This window comes from Gordionus sp. m RMFG-2023, chromosome 2, assembly GCF_954871325.1.
Source record: "Gordionus sp. m RMFG-2023 chromosome 2, tfGorSpeb1-WG-v2, whole genome shotgun sequence".
In the NCBI taxonomy this organism is placed as follows: domain Eukaryota; kingdom Metazoa; phylum Nematomorpha; class Gordioida; order Chordodea; family Parachordodidae; genus Gordionus; species Gordionus sp. m RMFG-2023.
In genome coordinates this window covers 52,351,763-52,366,966 of record NC_088776.1, presented here as the reverse complement: position 1 = coordinate 52,366,966, position 15,204 = coordinate 52,351,763, and the positions used below count along the sequence as shown (strand labels likewise).

Sequence of the window (15,204 nt, the reverse complement as noted above, 5' to 3'; positions counted from 1 at the left end):
CGAAGGCTGGGCTTATCAAAAAATAAATATCATTCAATTCTTAATTCAACTCATATTCAAGCAAAAAATTTATACTGGGTCATATGACGTGAAGCCCAATAAAATCTACCAAATGCAAAATAAAGTATTCATCTATATATACTAAAAATGCTTATACTTAGACATGTGCGCCGCCGGTCAAATGCGCCGCCGACGATGATTTTGACCACGCCGACGCCACGCGCCAAAAAATTGTCGGCGCTCAACACGTTGCCGCCGATGTAAAAATTCGGCGGCGTGGCGGCGTGATACATATTTTTTATTATTTATTTTATATATTATTTATGAATATAAGAAAAATATTAAATATTATTTGAATTATTAAAAAATGCGATTTTATTTTTTAAAATTAATAAATATTATTTGCTATAAATTTGATTTGTAACAATCCTTATTCGCTCACTTTGGGCAGGTTTGTGACCAACGTGCTAGATAAAATAAGATTAGGACATTAAATTTGAAAAGGTAAATCTATATTTTATTCTTTTATTTTGATTCAAATAATTTACAACTCGTTATATAAAATTTATTTTTTATCATAATAGAAATTTTATTTAATGATTTTTATTTTGTTGCCATTATAACATATATAAAAATACCAGGACTAAAACAATTATAATGGATGCAGCATTGCAATACCTTGTAACAAAATATAGTATATCCTTGCAAGCAAAACCTTCTTTTGCATGGAAACATTTTGGATCCTTAATATTAAAAACTGACACAAATAATAAGAGAACCAGTGTTGCTACAGATAAAGTCTTTTGTAATCATTGGCGTACGCAGCGGGGGGGCAGGGGGACAAATCCCCCCCAAAGCCAAAAAATGCAGATGCCGGATATATTTTTCAAAAATATTATTGTTTATATTAATTTATATTTGTTAATATTTATTCGTATCTCATATTAAATATATATTATATTACATTTATTATCACATTCATAAGTTATTTTATCAATTAATTTCGATTTCAAGTTTTCCGCCTTAATATTTACTTATTATTTTCAAATTTTTAGTGGCGTAATATTTATCTACCATTTTCAAATTTCTAGTCAAATAATAATTATTTCTGAAACTTCTGGTCCAACAGGGAAAAAGAAATTGCAACCTTGTCTCCAACGAGATAGAGCCTCTTCCATCAAGCACTAACACCTATTAAGGAGTTAGAAGAGCCAATTATTTGCTATTACTGAAATATTACAATGGCCTGAAAGAAATATTTCCTCAGAAGCAAGAAAATTATTGGATTCAATGCTTATTCCAAATTTTATTTCTCATTAGAATGTATTATTTAATTATACAACTATTTTAAGTATTACTTTTCAAAAACATGACAATGATTTGATTAAGAAGATGAGAATAGCGGAGAGCATTTTATCAGAACTCAAGGAAATTAGGGCTAATGTTGATGAAGAATTTCATATTTTATTGTTGAGTCAAAAGCAGAGCTATACGTGTTTAATATTTGTTTCCCTCGACAGCAAGGCAAGCTCATCGTTAAAACATTAATATAGGATCAGTAGAAGAGTTTATCTTAGATGCAGATACATTTATAACCCAAATAAATGAATTTTTAATATATCATGCAGCACTTACATCTGCAAATATTACTTCCACAAAAGCTTTCCCAACCTTTTTCAGATGGTGATAGAAAAAAAAAATATTTGTTAGATTTTTATTATGAAGATGTTAAAATATCTTATGATGCCTTACTAGCTGAATAACTATGTTTATAAGATTAACTATAATTGATATAGTCCCAAAAAATGCTATGGATGCTCTGCATTATTTCAAACACATTTTAGATTAAATTCCCAATGTATTAAAAGGGTTTATAAACTCTTCCCATTAGTAAACTAAAAAGAGAACACTCTCTTTTTCAAGAAGAATAACAGAGGCCTGCAGAAGTACCATTTGCAGGGCACGGCTCGGATTTTTTTTAAAGATTTTTTACGCTATTTTTAAAAAATTTTTTAGGCCGCTCGGCTTTTTTTAAAAATTTACAGGCTCGGCCCGGCTTTTTTTAAAATAAAATTTTCAGACCCGGCCTGGATTTTTTAAAAATAAATTATATTTATTTTTGATTTTTATAGCTAATAATTACGATTTCAAATATAGGCTGTTTTAAAAAATACAGCAGCCCGGCTTGGTTGTTTTTTTAAAAAAATTTAGGTCCGGCCTTGGTATAATTAAAAAAATTAAAATATTGTCCGGCCCAGGAGCCATGCCTGCAGGTCTCTGAAAAACATACCAAGCAGTACAACATGTGAAAGTAGATTGAAAGGTTTGGATTTTTTGAATATTCATAGGCATTTGACGACAAGCAAGGATGAGATAATTGAAAAATTAGCTCAATTCTAACGAAGATTGGATTTTACATTGTAAATATATAACATACAAAATACAATTATTCCTAAGAAACTTTTTGTGTAAAGGCTCAAAAAATTCAAATTTCTATTTTGGGTCATTTAAGTGATTCTTTACATATAATTTTTTTATAATTCAAATTAATTTAAAATTGTGTATTAGGAATAGTTATTAGTCCTAATAAATTTATGCTTGATATTTTTAAAAAACAATAATATTTCTCAAAAAAATTTATTATCCCCCCCCCCCCAGACCAAATTCCTGCGTTCGCGCCTGTTTGTAATATATGCTTGCAAATAGCACTTGATAAAGATGGTGAGGATGAAAATAATTCTTCATTTTCAGAGTAAATTTTTTGATTATTTTATAAATATTAGTAAATTTTTTAATTAATTATCCAATCAAATCTTTTTCAAAAAATATCAGCACATCAAATATAATAAAACATTTACTTGACAAACATGATTTATCATGTAAAGAAGAAATATCTAAACAAAATTTAAAGTTATTTTTCAAACCCATTGTAAAAGATACAACTGACCCTATAAAAGATAAAAAATGGATTCTGGTAAGGAATTATGTTCTCATGTGTTGCAAGGATTTAATGACATTCTCTTCTATAAATAATACTGGAATGCAAGATTTTCTAAAGGTTATTTGTAAAATCATTATAATTTTTTATAGGGCAATCTTAATTTTTATTTGTTAAGATATTTAATTATTTTATAACATCCCACATTTAGAATTTTTTATGGCATAATATTTTATTATTAACTTTTTATTATGTAGAAATATGGCATTATTTCAGATGCCAAAGAATTACCTGACAGAACTACACTTAGCCGGAGTGGATTAGATGATGTTTATTTATCAATGAAAGCATACATATGCCAACAAATTAAGGTCCTAAATTTTGTGCTATAACTTTTGATATGTGGACAGACAAATATAGACGGCGAAATTATATCACCTTTACTTTTCACGAAATAGATAATAATTTTAATATTGTATTTTATACATTGGCGACACATCATGTCACCCAAAAACATACCGCTTAAACTATTCTTTCCGAAATAGAAAAAATTGAAAATGAATTTGATTTAGGGTCCAAGAAAATTCAAATGGTTACGGATGCAGGACCCAATGTAAAGAAAAGTGTTCGTCTAGGAGAATATGACCATCATTTATGTTTGGGGCATGGATTACATAATCTAGTGACAGTCGATGGAATAAAAAAAGTTAATAAAATTGAAAATCTCATTAAAAAAGTTAGAGAAGTTATAGTTGCCTTAAGATTCAAAACAGCGGATTTTGAAAATATAAACGATATAGAAAATAGAAAATGTTTTGAATCGATATCATATACATCGGATATTTTAGATTTGGATGATAGATAATGATCCTTTTTATGAAGATCGTTTGGGGTATGATGATGATAGTGAAAATCAAAAATCATATGAGAAAAAACATAAAACCTTAAAATTAAATGTGCCTACACGTTGGCATAGTATTTTAATAATGCTGGAAAGTGTGACTGGCAATAACAAAAATCCTATAAATATTCTATTAAATAGAATGGAGAAACCGGATCTCAAATTATTTAACTCCGATTGGGACTTTGTGTATGAACTTTTAAATTTTCTTAAAACCTTCAAACAAACTGTTGAATTTTTATCTGTCCAAAAAGGAGTTACTATAAATTTAGCCTTATTATTTCGTAGTGAAATTAAAAATCATTTAATTGTAAAAGAAAATGATAGTCCACCCATAGCATCCCTTAAACAAAATATGCTTACTAAATTTGATCATAGATTTCCAATAACCGATCTTCAGGTAGTATTTTAAAATACATAAATTATTTTTTATACATTATTCTTTCTTTTATTTATTTTACTTAGGTGTTAGGAGCACTTTTGGATCCTCGTTTTCAATCAATAAACATAGTAAATGAATATTTAAAGGAAAAAAATATTACTCCGGTTGAATTTTTATGTCAACACGCTACCTCTCTACGGTCTTACACGGACGAATTAAACGAATGTAAAACGACGGAAGTTGCTTCAAAACTCGATTATCTAAAGTCATTGGCTACGAAGCATTCATCTATTCAAAACAATAACCTGGAACAACAACACTATTTAACTAGTTTAGAAAAAGAGTGTTATTCATTATTTTCGCCTTATAATTTGGAGATAAAAGATGTCTTAGATTTTTGGAAGATAAGAGCATTGGATCTTCCTAAACTTTCAATATTAGCTAGAAAGGTCCTGTGCGTTCCAGCTACAAGCACACCCAGCGAGCGTGTATTTTCTATAGCTGGGCTCACTCTGAACTCTAAAAGATCATTATTATGTCCTTTAAATCTTAATAAAATAATATTTATTCATGATAATTATAACTTAATAAAAATCATTAAATTATAGTTATAAACATAATAAAGTATAAATTTTATTTTATAAGTGTTTCCAATGAATTTAAAAATTTACTTAAAAAAATTTAAGTTAGAAAAATATTTGACGCCGCCGCCGATTTTTGTAGCGGCGTCTAAATCGATTCGCCGCCGCCAGCCGATCATTTTAAAAAAAGAAACGCCGCCGCCGAAAATGCTGTCGGCGCACATGTCTTCTTATACTTCATTTTAGAATACATCTATTTTAGCTTCTGATGGATGATATTCCCACTATTTCTAGATAGGTTAACCTAATATTGACTCCTCTTCAGGTTTAATACATTGTTTTTTAATTATTCTTTTGTTTTTATTATAGATAACAAGCCATGTCCTAACCTCACTTATTTTCATCAACTTTATTAATGGAAAAATATGCAGTAGTTCTGTCGTGGCCTTTATAACAATTCTTACTACCTTTTTATGGTTGAGTTAACATTGTCGTTCATGATTCTATTTTAGAGGGGGCTACCAATGCTGACATTGACAGATATCTCATTTTGCGTTTTTCTTTAACCAGTATCCCAAGGCAAAGGCATATGACTCATCTTTATCAGGACGTATTGTTTTTGTACACTGCTTCAGTGGCGTTGGGGGGCGCACAGGGGCTCGAGCTCCCTTAGCCCCCTAAAGCAAAAAATATTTTAATGGCTCCTTAATATCCCTTTGAACTAAAAATATATTTTTGATTGCCCACTGAATGATTTCTTTTATAATTCCATTAAGTAATATATAAATATAATTTATTATTTAGAAATTACCAAGATTATTTAAATTTTTATTAAATGAATATTATTTTAATTATTGGATTAGATTAATACATATAATTTATATTTTCACTATGTCAGCTTGCAATCAAATTCTGTTTTATAAATATAATATCAATAACTCACTAAATATTAATTTAGCTTTAACAGTTGAAGTTTAATTGACTTTTGTTATTTAAATTATTATTTAACACTAAATAAATATATATAATCATATATTATTTGAAAAGTAACAAATTTAATATTGTAATTAGCCGAGTTCAAAATGACTAATCAACTGTATATTTATTTTGAAATTTTATCATACCTTAAAAATATTCTCAAGGTCCAAATAAGTATAAGAGATTTCTTTATAAAAAGTAAGTAAGTAGACATATAGTTTATAATCCTCTACTATATACAGTTGTTTATAAAATATTAGATATAATGCCACTTTTATAGACGTATTTGACAGTTATATAATATATTACAGTTAATATCATAATAAATTTTACTAATAAATGGTTTTGATAATAAATATAATAACAAATTGCATTCAAGTATTTAACGCCATCTATTTAGATATAAATAATTTTAAAAATTAAACATTTTATTATTCATCTTGCAATAGATGTAATAAATTTCATATCTTTTCTCCTCTTTTTTTACGTGTTTTTAGGAAAGCTATTTTTTTCTTTTTCGAAAAACAGTCTTGAATTAAATTTTTAATACAAGTATATTTTTGATATTATTACAAATACTATTATTTTAAGATATAATATATCAAGGTGGTGCGACAATATATAAAATCTTAATGGTTTCATCATATCATTCTGGTCCTTATTTTATCGTTAGAAAATGTTTCATTTCTAATATGGCATTGCCGTGTAAATAACTCCAGGCTTCAATATATTTGCATAATTATTTCTTCCAAAGATTTTTAGTGTTTTTATTTTATCAATTTATCCAACATAATAAATTCTAATATTAGTTTACATCGTGAGTGTCATGGCTATTACTGCAAATTAACCAGCATCTAGTGTTGCTATGTAATTTAAGATTATTACTACAAAGGCTGATAGCATATAATTGCATATTTTAGGTAAACAATAATGGTAAACAGTGTAGTGGTTTATATATCATTTAAAATGGAAGATAATCTTTTAGAAATTTAATATCTCACAATAATTTTCTCTATTACTTATCTAGCTTCCATCATGTCATCTAAGAGTAAGCTCTAACCACCATAATGATTTGGATTGGTCGTTTATACTCTCTCCTTCAAAAATTGTTGATCTAGTTTAGGCCTATAAAATTTTACTTATTAGTCCATTCTATAAAACATTGTCTAAAATGGTTACAGAGAATTGTACTAGTTTGATAACTTTTTGTCAATGTAAGTTGATAAGAATTATATTATTGCATTATGTGATTTTTTATATGCCAGTTTATTTTGTCTGCATAATATAATAAATGACAAAATATGAAAATCAGAAAAATTAATCAGAGTTAACAAATTTTAAAAAAGTATAATATATTAATATAAAACGGGGGGCTTCGCTTCCCCATAAATTTTTTTTAGTTGAGCCCCCTGAGATTATGAAGGCTAGCGACGCTTCTGCACTGCTTTTGTAATCCGTCATTACTTTCATCTACAACCCTAAATGATATGAAATTGCAGCGTCTACATGGCAGAAAATTTGATGGAGGCAAACCCCTCCAAAATCTACCCATACCCACCTAAAAAAATCCTGCGGCCTTCGGCCGCGAAATTTACAGACCTACGATGGTATAGTGATTTTATTTAAAAAATCTTATCTGCCACCATTTATAACCTTACAACATAATTCTATTTACAATCTTTCAAGCCTATTTAGGGAAAAAAAATTTAAAAATTTGTAAGAGATAATGAACTTTTATTTAAATAATGCAATCTTTTCATAATTTGGTATTCACTTTATTTTCATAAAATATATATAAGTGAATTAAATGAGATAACATATTAATATTTCTATGAAAAAGATCTAAAATATTGTAAAAAATATAAGACGAATAAATTTAAAGAGGTATATTTAGCTTGATTCCACATAATTAAAAACATGTATTGTAAATAGAGCTATTATATAAAATATTAGAATAAAATGAATTATAGTATATTTTGCATTGAAATTATAAAATGTTAAATTAAATATACATTATTTAAAAGCCTATATATTCGCCGTGAAAAAGATACATTAATTATTTTATTAATAATTTGGATAACCTTATTGATGTTAAAGCAAATTGTGTTATAATATCATCAATTGTAAATTTTTCAAAAACATCAATTTCGCTGGATATTAACAGTAAATTTTCCAAAAATGGGTCCGAAATTTTATTCCGCATTCGAGTTTTGTTAATTTTTACTTTACTCATGGCTCTTTCGGCTGAACAGGAAGTTGTAGGAAGGGTTAATAAATATTTATATAATAAATTTAAATTTGAATAATAATTTAATTGATTTAAAAGTCGGTATGGTAATATAAAAGAAAATTTTATCCATTTTTTTATTTTGGTCATGATTTCGCTGTTGATATTTTCTTTGGTAATTTGATCGTTTGCAATACCTTTAATTATATACAATTACAAATAAAATATCAATAAATTACTTTCATCAATATATAACGCGTCATTCTTTTTAACTTTTAAAAGATCTTCGCAAAAAATGATTGATTGAGACTTCAAATATAAAGAGCGAAAATCATTATATTCATCAACAATGTTTTGGACATCCAATTGATAAGTATTACAAATTTCGGATATTTGCCATCCTTCTATTTTTTCATTATCCATAATTCCAGCGGGAGTAAAAATGGATATCTGTGATAAAAAATTTAAACAATCATAATTAAATCGATCATTTAGGTGATTAATTATTGCATTTAGAACAGGGAAAAATATTTCCGTTCTATATCTATAATAATAAATAATAATTTAAATTTTTTTAATTTATTCAACTTGTTTTTTTTTTGTTCAACATAATTATTGAATTCTTTTTGATCCAATTTGAATATTGATTTCATATTATACAAATCAGTTATTACATTATTCTTTTTCAAAAAACTATTAGATAAAGAATGTAATTTTAAAAATATATTGTCTCCATTAGCTATATTTTAAAATTATTTATAGAAATAGTAACTAATATTAACCTTTTAGTTTTTGTAATTTATTTTTTGTATGTTGTATTAATTTGGTTACCAAAGCCAAATCATTACCAACTGCCTGCATTTCAATACAAGCCTCATGTGTACATTTCAATATTTCTTTCAAAATAAAAAGACTTAATATAAAATTTTCATCTTTAATTCTTGATAATAACCCATCGGCAATGGAAGAGGTGCTTGGGTCATTAGAATCTTTTAATTCAACTAATGATGCTAAAATATGTTCATAAACATCTAAAAAGATTTCTACAGATTTGTAGGATGATGACCAATTTCTGAAAATATATAAGTTTCAAGTTTCATTCTTGTTGTGTTTTTAATTCTTTTAAGAGATTTCTTGGACTTTCTCATTTGATATTTAACAAACACACCTTGACGTCTAACTCCATTCATAAAATTATATAACTCATCTAATATTCCCATTGCCTTTTTCATTTCAATTTTGCATCCACAAACATGAGCAACTACTAAATTTAGCCGATGTGCATGGCACCAAATATAGATGGCTTTTGGAGCCTCTTTCAATATTAAAGCCTGCATTCCTTTGTATACTCCTCTCATATTCCCTGCACCATCCATACTTTGTCCAACCAAATAATCAAGAGGAAGACCAAGATCATTAAACTTAGAAAAAACATGTTTCTTTATATTTTCCCCAGTGGTTTCTGATGTTGTAAAAACATGTATGATCCTTTCTACAGGATGTGGATGCAGATCATCTTCTATATACCGTACAAGCAAAGCTATGCATTCTTTTTTAGACACATCATATGTTCCATCTAATATGATGCTATAGGCACGATTCTCTTTAATTGTTTGAATAATGCTTTTTGTTATTTTTATCTTAATAATTTCAGTTATTTTTTTCACGTGGCCATATGACAGTAAATTTATATAAGGTCTCGAAATTTTATCTGATTTTTTTCTCCACAATTTTTCGTTGTTATCCATGTATGCACGTAAAGTTGGAACCGTTTTTGCCATTAATTTTATGAGACACATAAAATTACCTTCATTCGAATTAGAACTCCAAAAGGCTATATTACATTTTATAAGGTACATAATGGCATTGATAATATTATGAACTATATTACGATTTTCCATGATTATATCAAGCTTATTTGATAGCAAATGATCTTGAATGCGTTTATTTGCAAGCCAAGTCATGTTTGCATATTCACAATCTTTATGAAGAGAAGATGCTTCGTGTCTCTCTAAGTCATGCTTTATGTTTTTCCAATTATTTACCCCATGTTGAGTCCAAAAAGTATTGGACTTAGGGCCACCAAACATAATACAATATAGACAAAAGACTTTGTCGAAAGTAGTGCTATAAGATAGCCAATTTCTGGGGTTGAGGGAACCATCTATATTAACCTTTCTATAATAGGTTATATTCATGCTCCTGGTTAAAAATGTAAAAAAAAATATATTGGTATAGAAATAATGGATGGGTAAAAATTAATGAAAATAAATATTATTTAAAACCTCTTGTTAGTAACAGGATATTGAAATTTATTTGTACATGGCTGACAAGGGCCTACAGCAATTATGAAATTTATCAAAATATTTGTCATCCTAAATAATATAAAGTGAAAAGGGTCATTTGGTTCCTTTTTTTTGTATAGCTGAATAAGACTTGGACTTTGAATATCCTCATAATTTATTCCCTTCAAAAGTCATTATATAAATTTTATTTAAATATAATGCCTCATGCAAAGTAAGTGCCTCACTAGAACCGGGGATTGGATGAGGAGATAATACAATTTGTGAATCTTCAATATTGGAGATTTGCTATAAATAAAGAGTATAATTTGTTTACTTATGAAAATCTATTTTTAATATAATTTCAGCCAAATGGTCATTTTATTCTTAGCTACATTATAATTAAGTTAATCAATAAATGTTGGAAATATTTAAATGTCCTAATTTATTTTCTTCAAAAGTTATCATATAATTCGTATTTAAATTAAATACCTCATCATGCAAAGTAAGCGCCTCACTGGAACTGGGGATTGGATGAGAAGATAATACAATTTGTGAATCTTCAATATTGGAGATTTGCTATAAAGAGTATAATTTGTTTACTTATGAAAAACTATATTTTTAATAAAATTTTAGTCAAATGGTCATTTTATTCTTAACTACATTATAATTAAGTTTTTAATAAAGGTTGGAAATATTTAATTAACCTCATAATCATAATTTATTTCTTTCAAAAGTTATCATATAATTCGTATTTAAATTAAATACCTCATCATACAAAGTAAACACCTCACTGGAACTGGGGATTGGATGAGGAGATAATACAATTTGTGAATCTTCAATAACTGAGATTTTCTATAAATAAAGAGGAGTTTAATTTCTTTCCTTATGATAACTATATTTTTAATAAATTTTTAGGCAAATGATAATTTTTTTTAACTACATTATAATTAAGTTTTTAATAAATGTTTTAATTCTACATGAATACATGATTGAGAAAACAGGTATTAAAAATATTATGAAGTCCAACATAAAGTTATCAGGTTACAATGGAAAGATGATACAAGTAATAGGTAAAGCACAAGTGAATGTAGAATACAAAGGGAATTCACATATTTTGAACGCAATAATCATAAACATCAATATGACTTTGTTAGATCATGTAAAAACATTTTTAAAATATACTTGAAAGATACATAGGCATGATAGATGCAGATTAATATAAAACTGCGATCACATGAAGAAATCATAAAACAATATTATAATGACTATAAAAATAAAAACAATATTAAGTATAAATAAAATTGTGAAATTCATGATGAAAGTATATTATCTAAATAAATTCTAATAGCTAAATAAAACAATGATAATAAACATACCTAATATAACACATAATGTAAATAAAGGGGATGAAACTCACACAGCTAACATTTTGAAAATAGTTGATTCCAAATCATATTTTATAAGATTTATATTTAAAAAAAGTAAAAGAATTTGAACTCTTAATTCAATTAAAGATGAAAAGATTTAAATTTAAAAATTCCTAGAAATTAACATTACCTTATTTTACTACATTATATTAACTTAATAAGTTTTTTTAATACTTTGGTTTTAAATTATTATTATTAACTTATTAAACATATTGTTAAATTGAACTTTATAAAGTATATATAGATATAAAAATAGTGTGATAAACAGTTAAAAAACATTAAATAATAATATATATAATTTATTTTCTCTATACCCTGACTACTTTAATATTAATATTATTCTGGTAAAATTTTAAATCAGTTTCTATTAATTCACAAATTTATAGTTACAATAATAAATAAAAATATTACTTTTTGGAAGTAAGATGTTATTGTCTTTTTTTGCAACTGGGTTTCAACTCCATTTGTGATATTATATGGAATATCACAATTTAAAGATACCCAATTATTATTATCTCTTTTGATGGCTACCTTTGTAAATTTCATATCAGCTGGCTTGACATGAGGATGTTTATGTTTATAATGTTCATGTATCTTGTCACTTCTTATTTTAGAAGTTTTGCAATTTTTAATATTGCACTTAACTTTAAATATGGTTTTGTTACTTGGCATCTAGAAAGAAATAATTATTATAATATAATTTTTTACATATTATGTTTTTTATTATTCTTTGCTTGCTGATATATGTTTTTATGCATGACTCAAAAAATTACCTAAAATTTATCCTGCTAAAATCTATAAATTTATTAAAAAACATAATATAAATATATTAACCTCTAAGAAAAGTACCAAATAGGAAATGTGTAAATATTAACTTGATAAAATGCTAAATGAAAATCGTTGACAAAGAAAATTTATATTATTCATTAATTGACAAATATCTTTACTTTAATTGACATTTTTCAGAAAATCAAACGATAACCATCATAATCGTATCAATTAATGGATTTAAAAAAGATTATAATTCAAATCAAAAATTACCCACCAAAAATCAATACCTACCCCCAAAAAAATAAGGCCTACCCCCAAAAATTTAATATCAACCCCTTAAAATCGATACCTACCCCCAAAAATGCTAATATATTTTAGAGGCATTTGTCTCCTACCCCCCCCCCCCACCCGGCCATGTAGACTCTGTGAAATTGTACATTAATTATTTCCTTTCCAGACAATCTTTCAGATTTATTTTGTCGCTTTTTCCATCAAAAATAAAAATGTCAACAAGGATTTGCTCTTAATTTTATCAAATATACAACATAATAATTATTCCTCATTATTTTTAAAAAAAATTAGCCTAAATTTATGTCAATAAAAAATATTTTCTTAAAAAAAATATATATAATTTGCATATAAGTTTCATTAGTGTTTAATGGCATTTTTGTTATTTAAATAGTTAGCATTTTTTTTTTTACTTAACATAAAATATAGACAAATAATTTGGGAAATGCAAGACATACATTAAATTTATCCGAAAAGCTACAATAACCCTATATAATAAACAACAATTTTTTTATATATATATAATTATAATTGATCTTACCAAAAAGTATAAGAGTCGGTTATTTTTATTTTATTTGTCATGATTCTCTAATAAGTGGTTTGCCCAGGCCTTCCCAGTTTCCATTAATACTTAATTCATGTTTTTTTTTACATCTTAAACTAATTGGTAAATCAGATAATTCCCCTTCATGTGATGATAAATAAATTAAAAATTATACTATCTCCGAGGTGGGAAAAAATTTTCAAAATTATATTGGATACGACTGGGCTTGAATCAAAATTTATATTAGCTTGCACCTGACATGATATTATCTATAACAAATTATTAAGGGTTGAGCTGGGCTGGATAAACTTTTTATTAATTATATGCTTCCTAATATTTTGAGCTTGGATCTGGCATGACATCTATTCGTAAAAAAATGAATAAAAATCTCATTCCCCGTCATTTTTGACGGGCTTTCTACTAGTTTTATTAATTTGAATATTATTTATATTTTATAGATTAGCCAGATTAGCTTAGGAATGGATGTTAGAGAATCAGATCGATTAACATTGCAATAATGACCCAAATAAAATAAATAATTTACAATAACATCATATATTCAATAAACTTATTATATCCTTACCATATGTAAAATGCGTTCAAAAAGTTAAATATCATTTTCAAAATATTTCTAATATAAAAGATTATTGTTTGTAATTTATTATACAAATCTTTTTAATAATTTTTAGATAGTTGCATTTCATAGGCTTATTAAATTATCAAAATAGATACATAAAACAGAGGTGTCACTAGTCTTTACAATCTCAGGGGGCCCAAAAAAATTTCAAATTATTTACAAAATTACTTTTTTGTAGCTAACATTTTCTATCAAAACTTGGTAAAAAATAAAATATCAAAATTTTGAAGGGGCTCTTCAAATTTTCTAGGGAGCTTGAGCTCCTGCGCCTCTCCCCCTCCTATAGTGACGTTACCGACAAAAAGGAAATTTCGGTATCAAGGGTTTTATATTTTAATGGTTTAACACAATTAAATTTATATTATATATAAATCTTTTTTATAATAATAATAAGAATTTTTTAAAATTAATATAATTTTTTATTTACACAAAACTAGTAATTTAAAACATGGATAAAGGTATAAAATTAAATATTAAATGAAATTAAAAAATAAAATGTAATCATAAAGTTTTGAATAAACGTGAACGCATTCCTTTATTACAACACTAAATAAAAATATAATTTTTATAGCAATACATTTTGCCATATTTCATCTAAAAATTTAATAGCTAACTCCTCAATAAATTCTTCCAATCCCTAGCCTATCCCCTAAAATGTCTACTCCTCGATCTCCTCGAAAATATTGAAGCTATTACTACCCCCCCCCCCCCCCCCCGGCTCTCTTGTAGACGATAAGCGAGGCTAAGATGTTAGCTTTTCGCTAGGTTTAGCCTCTTTAGAATTCCTCCAAAACCTTGTAAAATGGAGCGATATCACCTTTATTGTTTTGAACTATATTTAAAATAAACACAGCGATGGCGGCATAGATTATCTATAAAATTTAAATATTGAAAAATAAAACTTTCTGCTTATTTATTCCAAGTGGCTAAAAAAATATAAAAATTTTTTGACTCTAAAAGGAAAAGGGCTTTAAATCTAACACTTTAAAAAAATGCAAAGCCCCCCCCCCCTCCCTCCATCATTTGTAATAGGGAGGATTAAACCCCCTCTCAACACATCCACATTTATTTGAATTATTAAACTGGGAATATATAAAATGCAAGAAATAATTTTTCAATTGTTATCTGTAATTTTAAAAATGGATATACAATATTAAGCTTAATATTCAGCCAACGATATATAAAAATTTAAAAAAAAAACTACTTTTGTCTCTACATTACAAAAAATGATGTATTATACATCAT

At 26.6% G+C, this 15,204-nt stretch overlaps 1 protein-coding gene across 1 annotated transcript; it reads left to right on the top strand.

Moving 5' to 3' along the window:
* Positions 1-3,924: 3,924 nt before the first annotated feature.
* Positions 3,925-5,483, top strand: LOC135924446 (uncharacterized). The gene is made up of 3 exons (XM_065459503.1): positions 3,925-4,239; positions 4,305-4,709; positions 5,373-5,483. The coding sequence occupies exons 1-3, from the start codon at positions 3,925-3,927 to the stop codon at positions 5,481-5,483; spliced, it is 831 nt and encodes a 276-aa protein (XP_065315575.1).
* The last annotated feature ends 9,721 nt before the right edge of the window (positions 5,484-15,204 follow it).

Coding starts and splice junctions, on each gene's coding strand:
- LOC135924446 (XM_065459503.1), top strand. CDS start 3,925: ATGCTGGAAAGTGTGACTGGCAATAACAAAAATCCTATAAATATTCTA. Junction 4,240..4,304: donor TTCCAATAACCGATCTTCAG/GTAGTATTTTAA, acceptor TATTTTACTTAG/GTGTTAGGAGCACTTTTGGA. Junction 4,710..5,372: donor CAAGCACACCCAGCGAGCGT/GTATTTTCTATA, acceptor TTCTTTAACCAG/TATCCCAAGGCAAAGGCATA.